Genomic DNA, 11,764 nt, shown 5'->3' on the forward strand with positions numbered 1-11,764 from the left:
AAGATTTGAGCTATGATGTTGTCTAAACAATTACCAATCTAATCCCCTAGTTTTACAAAGTCTCGTGATTGTTATTGATTATAAAAACCAATAACTGACATATTACGTTGCAAAGTTGATTAATTGTCTTTTTGAAAACTCAATTGGTCAAACACACGAAATCAATGGTAATCATCAAAAAATTGAAGCAATACAATTAATTTATGTTCAAAAAAAAAAAAAAAACAAGTTTGAATACAAATTTCTAATACAAACACTACACCAGAGTTCAATCATACGTGTATCAGCCACTCATGGTGTTGTTGATTTCTTGCATCTTGTTATAATTGAGAATTGATGCGAGTTAAATTTGGTGAATTCAAGCTCCAAGATCACCAAAAAAATTCCCTTGGTTCATTCCTTAATCCTTAGCCTCCAAGATGTGTTAAATGCAAAACCCTAGCTTTAACCTTTTTTTTACCTTAGGTTAATTAGGAATCACAAACTGAATCTGACCCCGCATTCATAACGCCAAAATGGGTGTTTGGAATGCCGATGTTGATGTTGAACGCCCAAACATTTCGTTGAAGGCCCAGCTGAAACGTCTCACATGATATTTGATCATTTTCCTTTAGCGGACGAGATTTCTTTGTGCATTCTTGTTTGATCTTCTACGTGCAATCCCCTATACTACCTATAATCAATAACCACCACACAATCAACACATAATTGATTATACAAACATGAATTAAACACAATCAGCACCTATAATTCACCAACCCTCAAACTGTGTATACCCTCAATTTTGTACAACATTCACGCCACCCTCTTTCCCCCTTCAAACCCTAATAGAACACATAACACTTTCGTTCTAATTGCTTGGTTTGATCATCATATGAAAACGTGGCTAGGTTTCATAAAACGATTTTAGAAAATGACTTTTGTTTTATAAAAAAATTATTTTTATAATTCTTTGGTCTAGTTTAGAAAACGTTCTAGATCATTCTCGTTCCATATCATATTATGTTTGTCATTCGTTGTGTTGATTGCTTGTGTTGGGTTCTTGTTGACATATTTTCAGTCTTCATACCGACTCATTTTCAATCTTCATGTCGAAGCCTAGTTGTTGTTTCATCAATGTAGCATATATTGCTTTTCTGTTAATTCCCCACATTATACTTTGATTGTTCAAATGGAGCCCTGATCTTCGATTAACAAATTTGTGTTGGGTTCTTGCATTGATTCTCCATATAATACTTTAATGATTCAAACCAAATATTGATCTTCAATGATGGCATGTATCAATTTCCCATTGAATTCCACATATCGATGTCTTGGCATTATTGATAACATGATGACATAATCTTGTAGTATTTTGTATACCTAGTGACTTGATCTTAGATAAACAAGTATACTTAATGAGTTGAGTGTATAAGGACTTGTATGTGCATATATGATTATCTTCTATTAAGCAATTCATACCAAATGTTACTTATTTTTAATGTTAATAAAATTAAGTTTCATGAATATCAATTTAAACCATTGTTTTCCCAAGAGTTTTTAATACTCTCAATTTGTAATATTTTCTATAAAGGTTGCCACTTTCTTAATAGCGAGAAGATTAATGGTAATCCCTTCCTTTGTGCAACAAGGGCTATGTCAAGGTGATCTACGAAGGTCTAGAAGTGGATGTACGATGGGTTTGTTAAAATCCACCCGAACCACATCACCGTCTTTGTGTGGCGACATATTTACATCTCTTATTTACATTACTAGTTAATATTTATTGAGTTGTTATAAAACTTCATCAAAACTTAAATAAAAACGAACACATTCACCCCTTTATAGGTTTATAAGATATGCGATTTTAGGTTTTAAATCACTATAGCAAAGACGCCAAGAGGAGTCTCATCGACTCGTCGACGTAGCTAGGTGTGTGGGTAGTTGCAGAGTCGCAGATGAACACTTTGGAACTAGAGCAAAACTAAAAATAATAATAATTAAAGGCACTCATGATAGATTAGAATCACTCGTAGTCTCATTGACTAGAGAGTTCTTCGTATTGACTCTATTAGTTGGATTTTCTTGTATCTCCAATTTACGCGAACTAATGTGACCCGAACTCGACTTGAAAATGTGTACGAGCTAATTGGTTCGAGCCAAATCGACACAGATTGAATGATTGATTTCACTTAAAGTTCCTTTTAAGATAATCCCAAATTACGAGCCACAAGTCATTTCACTTTACAGGTTTCAAAACGTGTAATTTTGCTGTTTTGGGTTATAAATCGGTTTCAAACAAAAACAATTCAACTACCTTCAGTAGTTAGCTATGGCTTCATCACTCCAATGGCTTCCCAAAATCCGAAACTTCATTATCGCCCCTGTCGCACTACAACGAGCTTTAACCGCCGCTAACCACCGTCACCGTCACCGCCACCGCCACCGCCACACAGCCGTCGCATCCGCTTGTCAATCTATGTCTACTCTCAATTCTGTACGGTACTCTATCTACTCCCTTTTTAATGCCCTCAAAACCCTCATACAACACATAAACATCTTTCTTCTACTTGCTATAGCTTCAAATGTTAACTTGTAGAAATTAGACTCAAACTTAGGGTTTTATTTTCTCATAACCTATTATTGTACTGTTGAATTGTGCTTTTATTAGACTAAATGTTAGGTTTATGTTTTCTCACAATCTGTGATTCTACTGTTAAATGTGTTTTTGTTAGACTCGAAATTAGGTTTCTGTTTTCTCACAAGCTGTTCAATTGTAATGTTAAATTGTGTTTTTATTCCTGTGAAGAATGTTTCGATGCTTGTTAATTGGTAATTGACATTTGACACATGTTTTTTATAGGCATGAGGAATATGGTCGGTTGCTTCCGTGCCCTTCTGAGAATGTTCTACCGAGGAACATTGAACACTTGGTTGTTAGAGAAGAAGGACCTGTTCTTGACTTCATTGCCAAAGCTTTGGATCTTCCACCTTTGTGAGTTCATATGTTCTTTTACCTTATATAACGTTGTTGTGATAAGGCCTTTTAGGGTACTTGCAAATATATAAGAAAATATCTTTAACTAAATTGTGCCTCAAGTACGAAAAGTGGTGTGCTTTTGCGCTTTTTAAAACAAGCGGGCCCCACCAATATCTGCTGGGGAAAACCCACGGACGCTACCAAATAGCAATAACGTGCTAATCAATGGGACCGTGTAAAGCACAATTTACCCTAGGTAAGTGGCCTTCAAGGGATGAAGGCAGGAAGGCCCAAGGTTTAAAACAACGGAATCGAGCGTCGAGGCGTTTTCTCTTCGCCTCATGAGGGGTAAGCCTCGAGGCGGAATTAAAAAACAAATATAAAAGTTATATATCTTATAAAAAAGAAAATAATTGACACAGAAAGTCTAAAACATCAAAAGCACACATCAAAAATATAATAATGGACACAAAAAGTCTAAAACGTCAAAAACACACATAACCCCATGAGGCGCACATTTTCTTACCGCCTCGGCCGGCCCTCAGAGGCGTACGTACAAACATAACTCCATGAGGCGCCGCCTTAGACACGTTTTCTTACCGCCTCAACCGTTTTTTTTTTTTTTAAACCATGGGAACGCGTGTATGCTAGATTGGAACCTAAGACCTCTGCCAGAGGGGAATCAGTTCCTACCGCTACACCAACCCTTGAAGGTTGACATGGCTTAACTTGATTGAATTTGCTATCGAAATTTGTTTTAGCTAAAGAACTTGGTGTTTAATTTTTATAACTAGTTTGTGATTTAAGACATTACACTAGAAATGAAACTATAAAGGATTACGTTTGGTAAAGAATAAAAGTTCCCATGTACTAAAAACTCATTTAATGGTTGAACTTGAACATTAAAAGACGATGTCAAGTTCTTTTGTACACAAGGTAAAGTACTTGAAGAAGGTAATATGCATTGTATAGAAATGGTTATATAAAACACAACTTAGTCTTTCAAACAATGGTCTATTATGTGATTAATACGGTTGAAATTTGAAGGTATGTTGCAGATCTTATTCATTTTGGAGCGGTTCACTATGCACTTGTATGCCCAAAGCCTCCGTTAACTGCCACCTCAGAGGAAATCAAGTTATACAAAGAATTTACTAAACCATCGGTCCTAAGAAAGAGACCTTCAATCAAAGGAAAAACCGTAAGAGAGGCACAAAACACATTCAGGGTTACCCAACCTGATCAGTTGGTTGAAGCAGGAACGTATGTGAGGGTTCATGTGCGCCCAAAACGGTTTCCAAGGTACTGCATAATGTACAAACAAGTGATGCATATATCGACTCATGATTATATTAATGCATTCATTCTTCACCAGATGCTATGAAGTTGACTGGAAATCCAGAATAATTGCTGTGACAGAGTCCTACGTTGTTCTCAACAAGCCTGCTGGCACCTCGGTATGTAAATCATACGGTCGTGTAACGGGTCGAAATGGGTTTTTGTTTCTTTATTGTGTCACTCACTTCCCTTTTTCTTAGGTAGGTGGAACTACAGACAACATTGAAGAAACTTGTGTAACTTTCGCCACCCGTGCGTTGGAATTAACCACTCCGTTAAGGACGACTCATCAGATCGATAATTGCACCGAAGGCTGGTACTGTACTACTATCTCAAGTTCAAATTTGATCAGTCTCTTTGTTAGCGTTTTTGTTAATGACTAAACTTCATAATGTTTGTTTTGTAGTGTTGTGCTAGCTAGAACTAAGGATTACTGTTCGGTTTTTCATAGAAAGATCAGGGTACCAGTCTCTGTTACTGTTTGTTGGTTATACAGGGCTGTAAACGAACCGAACGGACACGAACAAGTTCTTGTTCCTGTTCGTTCATTAAGGAATGAACATGTTGATGAACGGTTCACGAACGCTTACCGAACGAGATTTCGTGTCCGTGTCCGTTCAATAAGGAAATGAACATGTTCATGTTCATGAACACTTACCGAACATAAACGAACACAAATAGACGTTCATGAGCATAAATTTTAAAAACTAGAGCCAATAAAATAAAAATACAACATTAAAAAAACCTTTAAATGAATGAACACATTACCGAACGTTCATGGAACATATTCCTTTGTTTAACTTATCGAACGAAATTTCTTGTTCATGTTCGTTCATTTATTAAACGAACGAACATAAACGAACTTCCCGCCATATGGTTCATGAACTGTTCACCGAACATTCGGTTCGTTTACAACCCTAGTTATACTTGTTTTTAAATTCGTTTACACTTCTAAGTATCCGACTTATATCAGGAGAAACAAGTGAAGAAGCTTTATCTTGCACTTGCTGCTGCGTATGTGCCATGCGGAGTCATGACTCATTACATGCGGCCATTTAGAAAGTCCCCTAAAATTATATCCGAACGTACATCTACAAAAACTTCATACCTTTTCTAAGCGTCTGAATTCTCTCTAGCAGGGTATTGGTGGGGCCCATGAGTTTTTCATACCTTAACACGTTCACGTTTCTTTTGAACATGCAGACTTTATTAAGGGATGGAACGTGTGTCAACTTGAAGTCCTAGAATGCAGGAGAGTTCCGTGGCCAGAGGCTTTAGTTGAAGAGAAATATGGAATCGAGAATATTGATTGGCCTAATAAAGAATTTGCATATGAGTGCAAAGTCAACCTGTTGACCGGACGTACCCACCAGGTAATGATACATCTCAGGGCCTTTTACCCTATTTCTGATGCTTATACTCTTTATTATTATTGTTTAGTGATTTAGTCATAGAAAATTTGCTATAGGGGTGTAAACGAGCCTAGCCGAGCCGCTTGTGAGCTACTCGAGACTGGCTAGCACTAAAAGCTTAAAATGAGCTGGCGAGCCGTGCTTAAGCCTGGTTTGAGCTCATTTAATAAATAAGCTCGAGTCCAAGTCTAAACTAGAGCTCATATAATAAACGAGTTGGAGCCCAAGCTTCACATATCGAGCCTAAATGAGCCTATTACTCATATCAACATAATAATTTTTGTTTTATATAAGAAATACTAAATACATAACAAATATTATTATATATAAATTTTTGATAAAAATAAGTTAATAATATATATTTTATTTGAGTTAAATGTCTGGTTGGTCCCTGTGGTTTGCAGATTTTGTACACTTGGTCCTCAACTTTTAATAATTGCACATTTGGTTTGATGGCTGTAAATTGTAACACGGGTGGTCCTTAGTCGCTAACATCGTGTAATTAAAAATCTATATACAAATAATCATATATGTATATAAATAAAATAATTGAATATTTAATAAATAATAAACAAGTTTTGCCTGAGTAGAGCTTGAGCTTGGCTCCTTTACACCCGCAGTTTTCTAAATGAAGTATGCTGTGCATCATTCTGTCATATGCTTTTTCTTTATATTTATTACAATATTTGTGTGGTACAGATACGAGCTCAACTGGCAGGGTGTGGTGCACCAATAGTGGGTGATTCGATGTATATGCCGGCTGTAATGGCAGAGTTAGCCAGTTCGGGGCTAAACCCGTTTGGGAAGTACGGTAAGCAATTTGAAAGTGAGGCAGAGAGAGAATTGGCTGCTGAAGAATGGGCTGCAAAACATGGGAAGGAACCTAGGCTGGCTATTGCCCTGCAAGCTTGTCAGATTTCATGGGATGAAGGTGACCATTTCTATGAGGCTGGACCTCCTTGGTGGGCCCAGTAGAAACTAAAGAAGTTCGTTTCTGTCGTATGTGAACTACTTCGGCCAAGGGAAGGGCAAAACCGTACTTTTACACAATCGCTGCACTGCCTGTTGGAAAAAAAAAGTGGTGTCGAAGAGTTTCAGAGAGCATGGTAAGTTGCCAAACGATGTGTTTCGATTTGACACATAGAGCGGATTATTGTTTGGCGGGGTCAAACGGGCCGGGTCACTTGGACGGACTTGTAAAAGCTTTTTTATCCTTTACGGTTTACTTTTATAGATAATTGTTATTCTAAATATCATTGCAACATTACATTATTATAATAAAGCTATTGTGGATGTTCTATGCAGTTGAATTCATTTGACTTTTATTCTTTTTTTTAGTTCTTTAAACGACTTTCAACCTGTTCCAGTCTTCCAGATATGATTTTTATTCTTTTTTTTAGTTCTTTAAATATAACAATAATAGCTATGTTATTACTTCTATAATCTAAATACTTAATATAGCAACTCAAGAGCTTGGATGCATATTTTTGATGCAAGTCATTTGAATTTAGACATTTCCATTTGAATAAACCTTTTTAAAATTTTACCTGTATAATCCTTTTATATAAACCCGAATCGACTCTTATAGAGAACTGGTCACCTCCCTATAAAACACAAACAAACCATGCGATGAGCCATACGTAGTAAGGCGGAACAGTATGGTCCCAAATTCACATTTGGTGCCGAACGGTTTGGTAACCTGGTGGCTTGGTACCGCATGCAACACCATTTCTTTTTTGTTTAATTTTTATAATAAATTGGTTGTGATGAAAGATGAAATCCCCCCTTCTGGGATGGAATAGATGGTATGAAAAAATTCTGATGTACGGATGATGCGATGAGAGTTGTGGGACGAAAAAGATAGATACCTTGTGGCCAAAAAGAGCCAGTGGCGGGCCCATGAATTATTTTCTAAGGGGGTGCAAACGAGGGGTTAACCAAATTTGAAAAAAAAAAAAAAAGAGCACATACCAAAAAAACTCATTAAAAACTGACATTAACAATATTCATGCGCATAAACTCGATTGTAAGAACGTCGAAAGCAATTAACAAAATTTGGTCAAAACAAAGATAAAAAAAAGACTGTTCTTGATGCTGCTCACTCGATTCAGATTTCAGGAAAGTTGCTCAGAGAAAGATCCACACCTATTTCTCGATTCTGCACTTGATTTGCATCAATGCCGCTCATTTCGCCTGCAAAATACGTTACATGAAAACTTTGTAACCATAATATAATCACTTTCAAAACCAACATCCAAACACTCCCATTTAGTCTGTTCCATACCTGTTTGCGCTTGACTTTCTTGCTGCAGCCCGTCATTTGCCATTGATGGTTGATTCTCCACAACGGTTTCTACAGGAGTTATAACCTCGGGCTTTTCACCTTCGGGCTGCTCGTTGACCACTGGTTCGAGCTCAGTAGCCTTGGGGACAACAGTCTCTCTTTCAGGGAAATTCTCAGCCGTTGGATCAGATACCACATGCTCGTTCCTAGCCCTTTGATCACAAGCTTGCGACCCTTCAACCGTTTTAGACATCTCAAAAACATCCATTAGATTGTTTTGCTGGATCATCGTTAAACTTTCCTGTTGTAGTGAACTGCTACTTCCTCCTGTCACCATAACAGGGGTATTTTGGTAATTTTGCATTGCCACGGGCTGTGCAGGCTGTTTTGGTAATTCAGGAGTAGAAATTTGTATCGAGGTTCCTGGATTCGAGGGCGGGATTGGAAATTCACCTCTTGTGCACATTTCAACGTGTGGCGCCACGTCATTCGCAGGCGTAACGGGAGCAACGTGACCTTGTTGGAACACAATGCCACGAAGGACCGTGTTATTGGGACCCACGCAGGCGGATAGGAGGTACCCGTTGTCAAAGATACCATCAATCACACATGTAACAACTTGTCCTACCATGTTAGGGTCAACCTTACTCGCATTGTTGCTAGCGGGAAAGATAGTGGCTACTTGTGGTGGCGGTTGTGGTGCCGCCATAGCTAGAGGTGGTTGAGTATGTTGTTTTACGTTTCTCGCTATGCTCTCATCCTTGCGTGGACGACCGCGCTTACGCTTCACTAGGAGATCTGGTGTCTTTGATATGTTCTGTTGATTCATTCTGCAAACCTCTTTTTTTTTATAAAACCAAAAAAAAGTCAACATATGTCAAACAAACATTCTTTATCAGGGCATACACTATCAAAGTTCAAAAAAAAAAAAAAAAAGAAAAAAAAAATCAAAGGAAACATTATGTTATTGTTTTCTACACTGCAAAAAAGAATGATTCTCCCAAAAACTATTTATATCTAAAAATATTAATTTGGCCATAAGGGGAAGTAAATGAGGAGAGCCATAATGGATTACTCGAGATCGACTTGTTAAAAGCTTGAACTGATCTTAGCTTAAACGCGCTTGAGCCCAAGCTACATACAACGAGTTTCAAATAGTAAAGTAGGTTGAACCACTACTTGATACATCGAGTTTCAGTTAATAAACGAGCTTGAGCCAAGCTTCAAACACCGATTAGGTACATGAGCTAAAGGAGCCTGTTATTTATATAATTATAAATCATAATTATAATATTATTCATATTAATATATTTTTATATAATATAATTACATATAAATACTGTTTTACATATGTTGAGCTAAAATATTTATATCATATTAAACATATAAAATTATAGAGGCCGGTTATTGTACAAAATGCCTTAACATACTCTGCATACGAGATTCAGTATCAACATGCGAAATTTGGTTTATAACATGCGATTTCCCTTTTTCTTTTTCACATGCGATTTCAATTTTTTCTTGTACGTGCGATTTTGGGTTATTTTCAAACATGCAATTTCCTTTTTTCTTTATGTACAGGCAATTTGCAGGTTTTTTGAAACATGTGATTTTCATTTTTTGGTAAGCGATTTTGCCATCGCTTACGTTAAGGGATATACTTTTTCTATAATTATAAGTATAAACAATAGCCTAACTTGAAATTTAGACATACAACTTGAAACAAAAACTCCCTTTTAAATTTAACTGAGTTGAGTTTGAGTTTTGTTCATCGTAGAAAATTATTAACTTTTCAATTACAGTAACTCGATCATCTTGACTCGGAACCATATATTTCCCAACTCCCCGAGTTAACTCATGACCATCAACTGTACACGTTCATCCATCATATATTGGGATTGATTTATAACATCAAAGAATTTCTAGAAATTTAAATTCTATTTATCAATTATAAATTAAGATACGTAATTTATAATTAAAATAACATAAAATGATATTAAAAAAAAAAAAACTAAAAATTATTCCCTCGATCAAAAACGAAACCCTAAAATTCCCGCATGCAAAAACATATCATATACGTAAATCATACAATAATAACCGATTCAAACATGATCAATAATATGTAAATCTGATCCATATATAATAAATAAAACAATCGTTTTGATTACATTTAACGATTACGAAATCAACAAAAAACAAAAAAAGATTTGAGGAACTTACTTGAGAATTTTTAATGTTTTGACGGTGTCGCATACGATCTGAAAAATAGTAAATTGTTTGATGCACAAATTGGTGTGATTTGATTTATGAGGGTATATATAAAAAGTGATAATTAGGTTAAATGATATGGATCTCATTTTGGTTTCTTTGATTACGAAGAGGAAAAAACTGAACAAGCGTAACTGATATTTAGGATGGTAAAAATTGAAAATGGAATATTTAATAATAGAAACTAGGTTATAACCGTGTATTATACAGGTTGAATAAATTTAATTTTATATACTAAATAAAAAAAATAATATATTTTTAAAAACCTCATTTATTACCCGTGTTGAGTAAATATAATTTTATATATAAAATAATTAAAAGTTATATCTTTAAGAACCTCGTTTATTGTGCAAGTTAAATAAATGTAATTTTATATACCAAACAATAAAAAAATTATATTTTAAAAAAACTCTGTGTATTCACGGGTGGAAGAAATGTAATTTTATATGATAAATAATACAAAAAGTTACATTTTAAAAAAACTCCGTGATTCGAAGTTAAGTTTATGCCAATAATTTAGAGTTGATAAGATTTATATTAGTTTAGAGCATTCTCATCCAAACCATCAAAATATGTGAGGAGTATTTTTATATTATAAAGGGTATAAAAAATGGTTGTGAGTGGAGGAGAGAGAAAATGTTACTGTTCATCTGTATATTTGGGGGACACTGTTCACCCAATATAATTTTTTAATATATATATTGAAAGTGGTTGTGAGTGAAGGAGAGAGAAAAATGTAATGATAATATTATTTAATTGAAAAAGAGAGAGAAAAAGTATTTGTTTTTAGTGAAAATATATTGATATAGGAGTTGTTTTTTAGTGGAATGTATGTATAATTTGATGGATTGAATGAGAATGCTCTTAGTTAATATTTAATAATTTAAATTAAATAATAATTTTCTACAATTAAGGATGAAGGATGGTCTAGAATAATGACAAGTGCCCATCCATTCCATGTTTATCTACTCCTAAGTGAAACAATGCTTTTTAATTTAGATAAGACTTTACGATTTGAAGTTAAGTTTATCCCAATAATTTAGAGTTGATAAGATTTATATAAATTTAGTTAATATTTAATAATTTAATTAAATAATAATTATCTATAATTAAGGATGGTCTAGAATAATGACAAGTGTTCCTCCATTGGTTTCTTTTATTATAGAGTATATATATATATGTAAAAATATAATTAATGTTATTAATATTATTTATTGTGGATATCAAAACTTTTAGTTAATATTATTTTCTTATAACTTTGGGTATGTTTGGTATGTGATAATGGAATAGATGAGTGAATGAAATGGACGGGGTAATGGAAGGAATAAGATAATAGAATATATGAGGTAATGGAATAGATCATTACCACTTTATGTCTTGTTTGGTTACCATGTGTGAATGCAATGAATCATTACTTGGTGTTGTGTTGTAGGCAAGAAAATACGAAGGAATAAAATTGGTATTGGTCGGTGGAGATGATGGTAGGTGGTGATAGGTGGCGGT

General features: G+C 34.9%; 2 protein-coding genes across 4 annotated transcripts; one reads left to right on the plus strand and one right to left on the minus strand.

Moving 5' to 3' along the window:
• The first annotated feature begins 2,234 nt into the window (after positions 1–2,234).
• On the plus strand, positions 2,235–7,013 carry LOC110940299 (RNA pseudouridine synthase 6, chloroplastic). 3 transcript variants are annotated; one of them, XM_022181845.2, is made up of 9 exons: positions 2,235–2,481; positions 2,843–2,974; positions 4,007–4,261; positions 4,335–4,416; positions 4,498–4,613; positions 4,704–4,758; positions 5,271–5,382; positions 5,501–5,670; positions 6,409–7,013. In XM_022181845.2, exons 1-9 carry the CDS (start codon positions 2,312–2,314, stop codon positions 6,682–6,684), a joined length of 1,368 nt encoding a protein of 455 aa, XP_022037537.1. In that variant the 5' UTR covers positions 2,235–2,311; the 3' UTR covers positions 6,685–7,013. The 3 variants fall into 3 exon arrangements, with proteins under 3 accessions (XP_022037537.1, XP_022037538.1, XP_035836187.1); XM_022181846.2 differs by having other exon boundaries at positions 2,256–2,481; positions 4,018–4,261; XM_035980294.1 differs by having other exon boundaries at positions 2,333–2,476; positions 4,018–4,261.
• A 657-nt stretch (positions 7,014–7,670) lies between these two features.
• LOC110938699 lies at positions 7,671–10,368 on the minus strand. The gene is made up of 3 exons (XM_022180846.2): positions 10,214–10,368; positions 7,994–8,833; positions 7,671–7,902 (listed from the first exon to the last, which is right to left on the minus strand). The coding sequence occupies exons 2-3, from the start codon at positions 8,820–8,822 to the stop codon at positions 7,817–7,819; spliced, it is 915 nt and encodes a 304-aa protein (XP_022036538.1). The 5' UTR covers positions 8,823–8,833; positions 10,214–10,368; the 3' UTR covers positions 7,671–7,816.
• Positions 10,369–11,764: the final 1,396 nt, after the last annotated feature.

Source organism: Helianthus annuus, chromosome 11, assembly GCF_002127325.2.
Source record: "Helianthus annuus cultivar XRQ/B chromosome 11, HanXRQr2.0-SUNRISE, whole genome shotgun sequence".
NCBI lineage: Eukaryota > Viridiplantae > Streptophyta > Magnoliopsida > Asterales > Asteraceae > Helianthus > Helianthus annuus.